The 15,174-nt window shown below is 40.9% G+C and overlaps 1 protein-coding gene across 1 annotated transcript in view; it reads left to right on the top strand.

Moving 5' to 3' along the window:
* The window catches only part of IREB2 (iron responsive element binding protein 2), a 2,086,845-nt gene that overhangs the window by 1,547,299 nt on the left and 524,372 nt on the right, over window positions 1–15,174 (top strand). Inside the window, exon 14 of the mRNA XM_044077824.1 lies at window positions 12,799–12,883. Coding sequence (XP_043933759.1) covers window positions 12,799–12,883 — 85 coding nt within the window. The remainder of the gene's footprint in view (window positions 1–12,798; window positions 12,884–15,174) is intronic.

Genomic DNA, 15,174 nt, shown 5'->3' with positions numbered 1-15,174 from the left:
TGTGTTTGTGGACAAACTAAGCAGCTCCATTCTGATGCCATACAAGTGGTCTCAGTGTCAAAGTGGCGGAGAGAATGTTTCGTCAATGGGGCCACCATGCTATGACCTTTTCGCTTCTCCCCTCAGCAAAAGTGCAGTAGGTTCTTTGCCCTAATCCCTCCAGCTGGGGAGACACCGAGAGATGGTTCATAGGTTTATACTAGGCTATCTGCCCTAAGGCATTTATAAGCCTAGCCCAAAGTTTTGTGGCTTACGCCATCCCTTATATGAAAAAATACTGTGCCAATTAGTTTGTTGTGCCTCTGTCCAGCAGTGACACAGAGATGATTCCCGGGGTAAACCTACGATCTCCCATCCACAGGTCAAGATTTCTCTTGAACAGAGCCAGCGAGGTGCTCTGCCTCACATGGACCGGGATTTTATTCCACAGCATAGGGAGTCTCTGAGTGATAAATCTATCCCTCCAGCACGTCCTATTTATATCCATGCTAAGGTTTAAGTCGCTTGCTCTAGTGGTTTTGGTGGATTTGGATTTTTTGAGGTGGAGCATGTCCATTAATTCCGGGTTGGACATGGCCTTGTATGTCAGGCACATGTCACCTCTGAGCAGACGGTATGGGACTGAATAGAGCTGGAGTTTCTTCAATCTGGCAGCATATGACAGATTTTGGAGTCCCTTTCTCCTTTTGGTGAGGAACTTTTGGGGTCTCTCCAATTGCTGAAGATGTCTGGTGAGATACATCCCGAATGAGGCATTGTACTCGATCATTGGTCTGATAAGTGAAGAGTACAGGGGAACAATGACCTCACTAGATCTGGATGTGAATCCCTTCATGATCAGGTGGGCAATGTAGAAGGTCTTTCTAACCACTTTAGAAAGAAAGGCCACTGTCAACCTGGGTCCCCAGGTCCCTGATAACCTCTTCTCTGCTTAGTGGATTGCCACCTATATGGTAGCTTGGGGTTACTTTGTTTTTTGACTATACATTTTTGGCGTTTAACTTCAGGCCATGGCTCTGGCACCAGCTATCTGTTTCCGTGAGTCCCTTCTGAAGGATATCCGTGTCAATGCACCAGTTTGCAGTCGTCTGCAAACTTTGTCAACAAAGTCCTCCCATGTTGGCCTGTACTTCTGAGAAGTAGATGCCCTGTGGGACACCACTTGTGACCGGCTTGGAGTCTGACATAGCGCCAGCAACTCTAACCCTGTGGGCTCTGTCCTGTTTGCAACCCATCTTGTGACATATGGGTTTACATTTTTTTCTACAATACCCAAGTGGGGTATTGTGTCGAAAGCTTTTGCAAGGTCAAGGTAGGCTGTATGGACTGCCTTTCCCTCATCAATGGCCTTGGTGACTGTTTACCAAGTTCAAAAGGCATGATCTGCCCTTGCCAAACTGGGTCGGGTCCAATGTCTGCAAGTCCCTATATCTTTGTTTATGAGCTCCATTATGATCCTCTCCATAGCTTTGCAGACTAGACTTGTTAAGCTTATGGGGCGGTAATTACCAGGGTCCGAGGCACCGCCTTTGTGGAGTGGGACCACAGTTGCCGTCGCCACTCCTTGGGCACGTATCCTGTGGTAAGGCTGAGATTAAACAGCTGCCTTATGTGCGGGTTTAATTCCTCATTTAGCTCATGTAGCACACAGCCGGGGACACCATCCGGTCCCATTGATGCTGTGTTTTTAGCTTTAGAGAGAGCAGCTTTCACCTGCGCATTTGAGATGTCTGGGAGGCTACACTCCGCTGGGATAGTCATCTCTCCTTTAGGGGGGGAGAGGGGGGGGTGAAGTTTGCACTGAACCTGTCTGTCAGTATGTTGGCAATGTCTGTGGGTTCAGTGATTTTTGTATCATTTTGGACTAATTCTGAGCATATCTGGGAGTTTCCACCCAGGTTCCTAACATAGCTGAAAAAGGTCTTATGATTGTCCTTTGAATCCATGGCAATTTTTCTCTTAAAATTGGCCTTAGTTGATTTTATGAGTGCTCGTATTTTTTTACTAATAATGATCAGGGGTGACTTCCCTTTTATGGATTTTGTTCTATCATGTAAAAGCTTTCTCCTCTTATTGTAAAGTTTGTTAATGGCTGGGGTCCACCAGACTGGACGTTTGCCCTTTGTGGAAAGAGTCTTGGTTTTATTTGGGATTGCCTGATACATGCAGTCCTGGAGGTGTTCATAGAAGGCATTTGTAAGGGCTTCCACAGCTTGGGTTGTGGTTTCCACTGGCTCAGGGGCCTTGAAGGATACCACACCAGTCTTGAGTAGTGTGAAGTTTGCTTTAGAAGTTCTTCACTGTGGTCTTTTTGTTTGGGGTGGGGCGGATGTGGATTTCCAGTGAGATTAGTTTATGATCAGATCTCACCAATGAGGGATATACTCTTCGGTGTGGAGCATTTTGTCCCCATGTTTGTGATAATGAGATCTAGTATATTTTCTCCTCTCGTGGGAACAGTGACTAGCTGTTCCATGGCATTTGAATTTATGAACTCCAGGAACCGTTGGGCTAGAAAGTTAGGGCTTGAGTAATGTTCCCAGTCTATATTCGGGTAGTTGAAGTCACCCAATATGATGGTGTTTGGAGATACATTTATACCCTTCAGTGTCTTCAGGAAGGCTGTGTGGGGTTCCTGAGTTTGAGAGGGTGGCCTGTAGCATGCTACAATTTGTAGAGCAGTTTTGCCTATGGTTAGTTGCACCTGGATGGTTTCCGAAGCTTTGGGCGTTGCCACCAACCTGGAGGTGTGGGTATCCTTTATGAATATGGATACACCCCCTCCTTTTGTGGTGTGGTCCGGGTTTTGGGGCCGGAACGCATGATATGAGGTAAAACCTAATAGTGCCGGGGTGCTCTCAGGAGCCTTGAACCAGGTTTCAGTTACAGCACAGACAGATGTTCTCCATACTGAGAAGGGCCTCGAGTGCGTGCATTTTGAGATTTAGACTTCTGGCATTGAGCAGCATTACCCTCAGTTTCTTCCCATTTTTGTTTTCTAGGGTGGTAGGTTTAGAATTTGAGCCTTGCCTAAAAAAGGCACTATGGGGGTGGCAAGAGCCTTAGCCAATATCCGGAATCCCAGGGGTGACAGGTGCAAGCCGTCCCTTACGAAGCAGCATGGCTTGTCAAGCATGTCATCCCAGGCAGACAGACACTGGATCCCCTTTGAATGACACCAGACATTAAGCCAATTGTTAAAGCTGATCATCTTGTCTCTATATTGTGGTATCATTCTTGGTGAAGGAAGGATACTGCTCAGGGTCAGTGTCATACCTGCCTGGGCTACACAATCAGAGAGCTCCTCTATGTCTCTTTTCATGTAGTCCAGGGAGGTACGTCTCAGGTCGTTCACACCAGCATGGACAATGACTGTGTCATATTTGTACTTGCCGTGGAGTGACCCGAGTGCTTGTGTTATGTGGCGGATTCTAGCGCCCGATAGGCAGCTTACTGTGACCCTCTCCTTGTTCAGCCTGGTGAGTGGGACGTCAGTGTGTCTGACTATGGAGTCACCTATGACAAGTATGTTTGGTGTTGTATTTGGCCTTAAGGGCTGTGACTGCTTTGCACACTGATTTTGTGGTTTATGTGTTGCTTGTGGGGTGTCTTGAGGTCTAGTCCACGATTGACCCAGATGTCTTGTCTTTGTTTACCCTCTGTTGCTTCTTATCCCCAAATTTCTACAGAATGCATACCTGTTGAAGAGCACAGTTATCCTCACTACATCGTTTTGCCCTCGTCAGATTTGGTTCCCGTTCCTCTGGGCTCACCTTCTACATCCACCCTGGATACCACATCTCTGTCCAGACTTCCTGTTTCACCCGACAGTTATGACTCATGAGATATAACAGGCCTCAAACTGACTGCATGGTTTCCCGTTCCACAAACTGCTAGACGGCCCAGGTCCGTTATATTTTATCTTCTCACAAAGATTCTACTAGAAAGATTTACAAGAGTAAATGGAAGAGATTTGTGTTGTGGGCCCTTAGCAAAGATCTGGACCCCCTTTCTGCCCCTGTACTATCTGTACTTGATTTTTTAGCTTCAATTTTCTATGAAAGGGCTAGCTTTTCCTACTGTTAACGTCCAGTTGGATGCCATTTCAAATTCCCATCTAGGTGAAAATAATTCTTCCTATTTTTCCTTAGCTGCTTCTAAATTATCTAAAGCCTTTTTCAAAGGAGCTTTACTGCTTAGACCACCACTAAAGGATCCTGCTCCTCCTTGGGATTTAATTATTTTTCTTCAAGCTTTAACCCAAGGTCCTTTTGAACCCTCAGCCAGGTCATACATCAAATTTGTCTTAGAAGACCATTTTTCTAGTTATCACATCATCTAGACAAGTATCTGAACTCCAGGCTCTATCTTCCAAATCTCCTTACCTGGTTTTCTACAAAGACAGAGTTTCTTTATGGACCAATTCTGCCTAAGGTAGCTTCTGAGTCTGATATCAAGCAGGTCATTAACCTCTCAGTTTTCTTTCCCAATTTTTCAAACAAGTGAGAGTATGTGCTCCATCTTTTGGATGTACATAGACAACTTTGGTTTTATTTACATTGAACCAAGGATTTCCAGAGGACTGATCAGCTGCTTATGTCCTTGTCACTTAACAGATTGGGCAAGTCAGTTTCCAAAGTTACAGTGGCCATATGGTTAATTGATTGTATCACCTTTGTTTATAGTAAAAGTTGATTATCTTTGCCTAAGCTTCCTAGAGCTCTTTCCACGAGGTCTGTGGCTGTATCCTCAGATTTTGCTTAAGAGCTTCCATTGATGACATTTATGCTGCTGTCAGTTGGTCCAGTGCTAATACTTTTATTGCTCATTACAAATTAGATATGGTTTCTAGAAACAGAGCTGCTTTTGGCTATGCAGTACTCCAAGAATACTCTTCCATGAAGACCACCCAAGATTCATCAAGCTGGGGATTCTGTCCCATTAGTTGCAGAATGAATGAAAATGACATCAGATAAAAAAGTTATTACTCACCATAATGTTACATCTGTTTTGTTCATTTTCATTCTCCTCAACTTCCCACCCTTCTAACCCCCTTTCCTTTGCTCCTAGAAAGGCCTAAGGGTTGCAATTTGAGAACTGTTGTTCCTTGTTTGAGCTCCAGCTCTTTTTCTATACCTTCTTGAGTTCTATTAAGGTATTATCCACTGTCTGCTATGGACAGCAAACTTGATCTGAAGTTTGTTATGTTGGTGGGGCATTATAGGTAAAGGTAGGAGCTCAAGAGTTTGGATCTGAGGATTTGGTAGAAGCAGCCAAGTTGGATCCAAGACCCATCAGTTGAGGAAGAATGAAAATGGACAACACAGATGTAATGCTGTGGTGATTACATAACCCTTTTTTATTAACAAAAATGTCTCCAAGCTTTGGCACATTCAGTGATGGCCTCTTGAGTCATCTACCTCAGGCATCCTCCATGAGTCAAGGAAGAAAACTAAGAAGTTGAAAAAAGCAGAAGTTATTTGAAAAATCCTCTTTTTCTCAGTTGGAATTGGACGTCTCCTTTGAGACATGACCAGTCCATGGATCATTTGAATACCATGCCTGTTCCTGCAGTTGGGAACTCCAGAAGGTTGACAAAGCACAGGCATTCTCCACATCCATGTTGATCAACTGTTCCGCTTATTTGGCAATAGAAAGAGAGAGAGAGAGAGAGACAGACAGGGTTGATCCTGTTAGAGGAAACTGGGGGAATGTCAAGTTATTGTTTGTAAAAGTGTCCCAGTAACTATCATGGAGTTATGTCTGGGCTCTGCTTCTCTTCATCTTGTTTCCTTGGAGGCCTTTAGAAAGAGAAACAAAAGATCAAGCATATTGCTCCTCCAGCTACACCTTCTTCTTTCTCTAGGGATCTGTTTCCTTCTTTCTCCACCACTCATGAAAGGAATTCGGTTATGAAGAAGAGCTATCTATTAAAAAGTTAGAATCAAACTCTCTGGATTACTCTTCTGAAATCTTCTCTGCTGTAGTCTGAGTTTGAAGTGGATGACACTGTCTTCCAGTTCTCTTCATGAGGAACTGACCTCTGGTAATACCATTCATAAAATGATGGAACACTTTAACTGGAAGGGGAGGCAAATTTCTGAATTCCAGAAAAGTTATTTTGACCTCATGCATATGAAAGAGCCAAAAAAATCTGCTATTCCAGCTGTTATAAGTTTAAGGAAGATGCTGTTTTGTCTGCTTCTCCAACACCTAAATCCCAGAACCCTGCTCCAAAGAAGCCAGAGAGGTTTTACAAGGTACATGACACCCATAAATATTTGTATAAAATAAACTTCAGATCCAGCAGTTGCTTTTGTGGAATCAGTAATAAACTTCCAAATTGATTCCTTCTGTCAGTTCCCTACCAAGTGATGAGGATTGCAGGGCCGTGGACAGATAGGGCAAAAAAAAAAAGTCTACACTTCTGCTGCCTTGTCTTTCTGAGCAATTAATTATCAGACATACATGACAAGGTACATGCCTTCTGTTTGTCATAACATGGATAAACTAATCTCAAACATTCCTAACTCATATTAAAGCTTCAATACAGGACATGCTTGATTCAGTCTTCCAAGCAGCAAGGCATTCCATTACATATGGTTATGAAGTTGCTGCTTCCGCCAAACTTCTCAATGCACCTTTATAAGATTATCTTTTTAGCTCCTCTTCTGCTGAGATATTCAAGAAACTTGAAGAAAAAGAATAGATAATTAAAGCTTTAGGCAGCTTTTTCTTTCCCCATCTAAAGTTCCAAAGGAACTACGTCTACAAATCAGGACCATTTTTCCACAAGTCTCAAAAGTCTTCTCAGCGGAAAGGAAAGAAACTTTTTAAGAAAAACTGGCAGAACACAAACCCAAGAGGGTTTCTTTCTGACAAAAGTTGTGATTATTTTCTCCCTGCCGAACCTCTGGCAACCCCTTTTCCAACCTGATATGTCTGCTGAATCCCATGACTTCATCCATAATTTGGAAAAAAACACTTCAGATGCTTGGGTTTTTGACAACATAAAGAATGGGCATAGACTACTCTGGAATTCTCCACCAGTACCGTCAGTGATTCTTCAAGTACTGTCAAGTTAGCATCACCTGGTCTTTCCACTTCTGTCAGATCTGTTTCATCTGGGAATTATTGAACATTTTCTTCCCTCTAGAATAGGAAAAGGCTTTTACTCCAGACCTTTCAAAGTCACAAGAAAAGATTGAACATTGAAACCATTGTTGGACTTATCCCTTTTAAACACATTACTAAAATTCCAAAATTGAAGATAACTGACTTCTCAAAACCTCTTTCACTCATCCTTCCCCATTCTTGCTAATAACCTTGGATCTGACAGATATGTACCTACGTACCTATATTTATGTAAAACACTGAAATCATGCAATAAGGACTCTGTGTCTGGTAACTCCTGTATGCACCCGTCTGCTTACCACACCCAGTGATGTTTTTAAGCAGGAATAACCATAAAATGTAAAAAAGGAGTGCATCTCCAACTTGGTGCTCACCTTGCTCTCAGTTTCTTTAGGACCTTGGGAAATAATCCCCTTTTCAATTCATAAATCCACTGCATGTTAATACAGATCTCAACAAGCCCAAACCAAGTAAATGCAGAAGGGCTAAGCAAATAATCGTATAAAAAAAGTCTGAGGCTTCCCATTCTTCTCAAGTAAGCTGGCTTCATATCTTAGGTTAAGCACTTTCCTCCAGAGATGTCATTAAATCTAACAATGGATAGTTTTAACTTTTAAATGTATACACTTTGTAATGGCCTCAGGGTGTAGGAAGTTCTACACTAGCCTAAAGGAGGAGAGAGATTTAGCTGGGACTGACTTGGGACCAGTTGCAAAACCATATCAGAGGAAGGATGGAAACAGACTCTGGACTTGGTGAAAGAAGCACCATCATGTGCATATTGGGTGTAGACTGGTGCAGAGCACTGACAAGTCATAATATTTTTGGATTGGGTTATCACTTTCACTTTCCTGCCTTACCTTTTGCTTTCTTTATAGCACCAAGGATTTTCAAAAAATGGTTGGCTCCTGTCAAAACATTCTGCAGGCTCCAAGATAGTCATATATGTCTGTACTTACAGTTTCTTGATCCAGGCCACTTCTTTTCAAAAAATTCTTCAGGGCTTAGAGTTCACAACTAGTTTTTTTTTTTTTTTTTTTTTTTGTTAAACTAGTATTCACTTTGGACATCATGATATCCACCCTGAAACCCACTCAAGGTCTTGTGCTTCTGGGATGTCTACTGAATACCACCAGCATGATGACTTTCTTCCCTCCAAAAAAAGTCCAGTTCCTGACACCAGTACTTCCTAACCCTGGCAGGTCTTCATCTGACCCCAGTAGAAGAGATTCTGAATGCCCCAGTGTTTATGGCATCCACACATCAAATTATTCCATATGCCAGACTCTACATAGGAAGATTCAGTGGTACCTCAAATCAGTTTGAGCATCACTGCATCCTCTGTTCTTTCCAATCCATCTCTTGCATTTCTTGAAGAATGGTCAGATAAGAATTAATCCAGGGATTTCCCTTTCTGGTTCAATTTCACCCTGCAGAAAGTCTCAACAGGTGCTTCAAACCTTGCGTGGGTTGGGGGCAGTTCAAAAAGCAAAAAGTTCAAAGAGTATGTTCAGGAAAAGACAGGAGAAAGTGCATAAACATCAAAAAGTTGAAAGATTTGATCTTTACGCTTCAGAGCCTTCATCACCTGTGGTAATCTAGGACCTCTTCAAATCTTATCAGAAGATGCCACCATCATGTGGTATGTCAACAAATGAATCTTGCAGTTTTTCAGTCTTTATCTCCAATCTGCATATATCCCTTAGAACAAAATTCTGTGGCAGTCTTCTTGAGCAAATTCAAGGCAAACCCTCATGAATGGATGCTGAACTGAAAGGTCTTCCTTCAGTGGTGACGACTCAGATAGATCTCATTGTCTCCTCCATTCTGAACAAGCAACTTGGACTATTTTGCACCAGACCTCCATGCAAGTAATCTTAGAAAGTGGACACCTTGTCTTTTCCTTGAAAAGGAAAATTCCTATATGCTTTTGTTCTCTTACCTCCCATCTCAAGTCCTTCAGAAGATTCAGTAAGACAATCCAGAAATGTTGTTAGCGGTTCCCTTTTAATCCAGACAACACTGATTCTCCCTTCTTTTTCACCTAACCAGTGGCAATCACCATACGTTACTCCACAAGACTGACTTGCTCACAGAAAAAAAGGACTCAGTCAATCATCCAAAACTGAAAACATTGAACATCACAATTTGAATGATAGGCTTCCAGTTTCTTTCAGGCATCTTTATTCTAAGGACATGCTACAGGTAATAAAGGAGACGAAAAGCTTTTCTGTATGGTGCCGTAACAGGAGGACAGGATTCTTGTCAAGTGAAGCTCCATATTATCCTCAAGTATATGTGCAAGCTACTCAATTTAGGTCTAGCATGCACCTTATTAAAATGCTTTTGCCACCCATTTCAGCCTGCCTTCTAGTCGATCCTCCTCTTTCTTCAGATTATAAAGTCAAGCAGTTTCTAAAAGGTATCCTACACATCAAGCCTTCTAGAAAATCCATTCTTCTTCCTTGGGACCTTAATTATATTCATGAAAAGATAATCCTGTCACCCTTTGAACCAGCTTCTGCATCTTTGAAATTTTGTACTTAGAAGACAGTTGTTTTAGTGGTCTTATGCGCCATGATTCTACAGGCTGTCATGTTTATTCCTCCATTAATTTTTCATCAACATAGAATTAGCTAACCCTGTATTTATGCCTAAAGTTTACATTGCATTCTCTCTGAACCAGTTTATCCATCTGCCTGCATTTCCCAATCCACAAAATAAAAGGGGAAAGGATTATTCATTTGCTGAATGTCCGTAGGCAACTCTGCTCAGATTGTACCTCGAGAAGGCAAAACCTGTCAGAAATTCTGACCAGCTGTTTATTTCTTATTAAGGAAAAAAGGAGGGCCCTCCAGTCTATAAATAGACTACTACTAGTTGGCTATCCTTTCTATTTCTCCCATGGTAAAACACTCAAGGGTTGGGTCAAAGAGCATTCTGCCAAAGCTTTGATTTCTTTCTGGAGCTTTTTTTTTCAAGGCTTGGATTCTGAATCTGTTTTAGAGACTTTATTTTACACACATTATAAATTGCTGCTGTAATTTTGAGCAGTTCTAATCCGCACGTCTTCCCTTTTAACAGTGTATTTGTAAATTAGAATTCACTCACCCTGTGTGTATCCAGTGCTTTCTTTATTGTAGGTTGACTTTTCTCAACAGCCTGTGTCTGATTTGACATTTATGTATGCCACATACAATTCTAAAAAGACAAGTTCAGTCTCTACATTCTTTTTGAGTTCAGATACATAACCATTTATATTTTTCTTTGCCCTTAATTTCTGTTGAAAAATAGTAAAAAATGCCTTACACGTGTGGCTCACATTATGATTGAAATTTCTCTCATTGTTTCTAACTTTTCTTTTTCCTTTATTTTTGAGACTATAACAGTGTTAAATGCCTTTTAGTCTTATGTTTTGCAGATTGATTTTTCTTTGGTTTCCTTGATGTCCCATTCACATTGCGCATATAGCATTGACTTCCATTTTTCAGAGCAGTTACCATGTGGCTTTAGAGACATTGGTTGAAGTGCAGACATTTTGAAAAAAGCTGAAGAGCTGCAGGAAGGTACAAGTCAAAATGTTGATGGTTTAGAGGTTTTTCAGTATGAATGAAATGAAAAAAAAAAGAATACAGCACAGAAAACAGTGATCATTCTCAGCTTCAAGCATATTATTGTAGGCAAAAGTCATTTTAATATTTATTTTTTTTTTACATTGAAATACAAAAAATGTAATGCTTCTTATAGTTTTATGCATTCAGTTCAACAGTTGTATTTCACATGAGACATCACTGTCTGCTGTGCCATCATGAAGATTGTAAGATAAGTATTCAGCAGTAAGACAACTCTTAGTATCAGTAAACTTAATTTGTATTTCAATACTATATAATTATACATCTTAAAAAGTATAGTCAGAAATAGTCATAATGAGTCAGGGGATAGAGGTAAAGCCACATCATCAACTGCACTGGAAAGATTAATGTCAGATGGCACATGTCCACTTATGGTTAGCACTTAAATGGTAACTAATTTGTTAACTGGCGTTCATCCAGTCCAGTCCATTCAGTTGTCTGTCTTCTTTCCGGTGCCAAGAACAATGGGGGGGGGGGGGGAGTCTTGCATACCATGTAATAGATAACAAGGCTATTTTACTACATTGAACCCAAGATTCTCACAAATAAGCAAGTTTATTTCCCACATGGTTGTCAAATGCGAGGTAAAATGACTAAAAAAAAATCCAAACACCAGTCCAGCTTCATTAACTTCTGCTGTCTATTATGGTTAAGAAACTGAATGGTCAAACAAGTCTCACATGATTGTCAGTTTCCACCACTGCAGCTTTCTTGAAGATTTCTTCCCAAATTATTGAGGCTATGCACTCATATTTTCTCCAGATGTTGAAAACTAAATGTTTAGTGTAGGAGTAAGGCAGGATTTGCCAGTGCAGTTTTTCAGCACCTTTGTTTGGTGCCTGATGCTAAGTTACTTTTTGTTTGGTGTCTGATGCTAAATTACTTGGTCCTTTTCCATTCTTTTTATGAAGTCCTCACATCAGTGGTTTTACAGTGAACACGATAGTACAGTTGTGTGAGGGTACTCATAAATGTATAGCTTAAAATAAAAGTATCATAATCATTATTTTAGGAGGAACTCCTGCCCTTTTATCAGTTGGTACAGAGTTTGCCAGATAATGGGCTGCATAGCCGTAATTAAGCTATGGAAGGGATGTATATAAGTAGGGAACACGTTTTGTGTTAAGATAACTGCCCTTTAGGAAGTACATATATGCTTTTAGTGCTTATTTTTTCCCCAATGACTAGTGGGGAGGTTATCTTAGACATAAACATGATCATTTTATAATGTTGGATTTTTACTAGACAAGACTTCTTAGGATCTGGTATTGCTGAGTTTTTTAATTGCTCTGACTAGATGAAGTCCAGCTTCACATAAACCTGTAACACATACCATAAGAACATTTTTATTAACATTTTAATTGAGCAGGTGTTAGCTTAATAAAAGAACAGAAGATGGTGTTGGTTATACTCCATTGTGTTCAGGTTTTATGTAGTCCACATTGGCATGATAAGTAACTGCACATCCTTGTAAATGCCAGACTGATTTGAAATCTCATTGGAAGATGAATGTGTACCTGTGGCTTTACTTTGTTGTAAGAATTCCCTGCAGCTGTGATCCTTGTATGTGAACATATAAGGTGATGATTATTACCTTTAAACACCTGTTTGTTAGTATAAGTTTCTATGTAAAGAAAACCAGCTTGTGGCAGAGATACATAAGCCCTACAGCAGGCTTCCTCCTCCACTTATATCTTTTGTGTAGTAAATCAATGTACCGTCAGGCCCACATGCTTACTTAGCAGTGTGTAAAGCATAGGTTTTGGACTGTAGTTGGTTGTTGACCTATACACCTTCCGTGTAAATTCTCTTGGTGTTTTAGAAACTAGATCACCATTTTATATGACAGTGTGTGTATGTTTTTTATTGAAAAAGTAGATATATCATCTGAGAACTAAAATGAGCTTAATTTCCAGGTATTTTACACAAATAAGCTGTTTTGGAACATCACTGATTGTTGCATTTGCAATTTAAACCCATCGTAAAATTACTGCTATAAGTCAGTAACATATTTTCTCCTCCCACAATACAGGTTTGAAGTAATTGGTTATGGATGCTCGACTTGTATTGGAAACACTGCTTCTCTTACAGAAACTGTTGCAAAAGCCATAAAGGAGGTAATATATTTTCAATGATATCAAAGAAAAGTATTTCTCAGGCATGCCAAATGAGTATTGGGACCACCATGCTCTTATCTGACAGCTGTTTTCAATAAGAGTGGATTTGTTTGACAGACGTTTTTGTTAAGAGTATATTCATGTTAGTACATGGTATGTGAGAGTCAGGTGAAGGTGTACTTAATTATTTTATTTTCATTTCATTTGTATTTGTTTTCCGGTGAAGAACACTGATCTCCATGGACCATTTTCAAACTCGGCTCAAGAGCAGTGTCTGATTAAGTGACTTGTTCAGACTCACACAGTTAAGCAGTGGAGGTTGATTTGCCTTTGAGCTGGTTCTTTGATGGTTCCAGTAGTTAAATTCATCCTAATTTGGTGCTTGGAGCAGATAGTAAAGTTCATGCATTCATATGCCCTTGTCTTTTTAAATCCTTGGCAGTGTCAAAAATTCATGTGAATTTACACTGGGTAGAAAAGAAGGCTTCTCACAAGGTTGAGGGAGAAGTCCCTGTTTTTACAAGGAGGCCTGGAGTAATGTATTCTTATTTAGGGGGTGGATCAAGGACTTTTCAGTGGATTAAAGAATTAAAGCAAACAGTGCCACATAGTCTGTCTGTACTGTAGTGCCCGGATTGTGGTCTGGATTTTCTTTACTGCGAACTTATCTGGAGTAACTGATTGAGGCACAGCCCTCCCAGAATTTATTCTGTGTTTTGAATAGCCTCTTAGAGATCACTGCTATTTGTCAGTGTCTTGATTCTGTTTTGACACACCATTATGGTAGTATAGTACAGGGCTGAAAGAAGCATGCTTCCTGCTCCCATCCTTCGGAGTGCTTCATACGTGTGTGCCCCACCTATCCCTTCATTTATCTTGGGCCTGAGTGCCCTTTTAGTCAGCTGATTGTTAATTGGGGTTGATGCTGCTTCTTCTGAGGCCTCCTCCTCTTATTCATTCCAGTAGGATTGGTTGAGCTTAAAGAAGTAGGAGACTTTGGGTGAGCCATCTTCAAGCTCTGAAGCCATGTCAGTGAGATACCAGGCAGTTGTTTAATCATAATGGGAGCTTTAGCCATGGGCATAAGACTTCACCAGTAGAGACTTTATTGTGATACCTGTGCCTGCTTAGCACATGTTTTGCACTGTTGCACACTGCCTCTAGTGTGCAAATGGTTAGGTGAGTGTGAGGGCAGTGAGCTTCCATGGTGCACTCTTAGATCATGCTAGCTAAAGCTTCCGCTTTGATGCCGTTTTCTGAGTGATTGGAAAAACGTTTTTCTCTTCCTGTTTCACGTCATTTGTGAGCCTGTTAGAGGTTAGGTTCTCGTTGCTGAAATAGGCACCTGCAGTGAACACTTAATTTCTCAATCCGTTATCTACTGATTCTTTGAGTGATGAGTTCTGTCTAGTTTTGATTTCATTTCCTCTCCCCTCCCTTCTGCTGGCAGCTCCTGTAAAAGAGCCACTGGACTTCTCTACTCATTCCTTTCTTGAGTCAGCTTTTAAGAATATCTTGGAAACTGTCAGGCACCCCCACTTTGATTCTGTAAGTATCATGAAAGGTGAAACCTGTTCCAGCTGATTTGAGTGATTTGTTATCTGGACATCCTTGAACTGATATTTGTGGTGGTGATTGTGGCCTGTTTTTGGTCTTGGAGACCTATTTCTATTTGTTAATCCTATGCTCCGGTTGAAGGAATCCAAGTCTTTGGACAGATGTGCCACGAAGGTGTCCTTGTGTCACACTGGGGTTTTAGTGCTCTAATTTCTGCATCTTGTTTGCCCAAGTCCCTTCCTTCCTTGTTGAATTGATACTGGAAAGCCTGGGGACTTTTTACAGAATGGGTTTATTAATGATTTCTTCTAGAACCCAAGTACAACTATTCAAATGAACTTCCAGGTAATGCTTTAGCTAAGGCTGCAGGATTGTGCATATATTTACTCAGAATGATTTGACTAAGATCATTATTCAAGGACTGATTCAGCTGCTTTGTCCCTGAGACTCTAGGAGGTAATGGTATTTGGCCCAACTTCTTTGGTTTTTGATTGGATTGTATAACTTGAAGCAGGTCCTCTCCTCAGAGTTTTTTTTTCTATCATTTTAGTCCCAGAAACAGCCTCTTTATTGCCCAAAGTGCAAAACTTAGCATTGTCTGCGAACCTATTTTGTGTCAACAGGAAATTCATGGGAAGGGGAGGTACCTGCCTGCCTTCTTGGTGTCATCTGGACTCTGGGCACGGTTTGCTTAAGGTAGAAGGTGGTTGCCTTGCTCCAAGTTGAGCTGGGAA

Source organism: Protopterus annectens, chromosome 7.part0 (genome assembly GCF_019279795.1).
Source record: "Protopterus annectens isolate FY-2018-M chromosome 7.part0, PAN1.0, whole genome shotgun sequence".
Taxonomy (NCBI): Eukaryota; Metazoa; Chordata; order Ceratodontiformes; family Protopteridae; genus Protopterus; species Protopterus annectens.
Note: the sequence above shows the minus strand (reverse complement) of the source record. Positions and strands in the feature narration are given on the sequence as shown.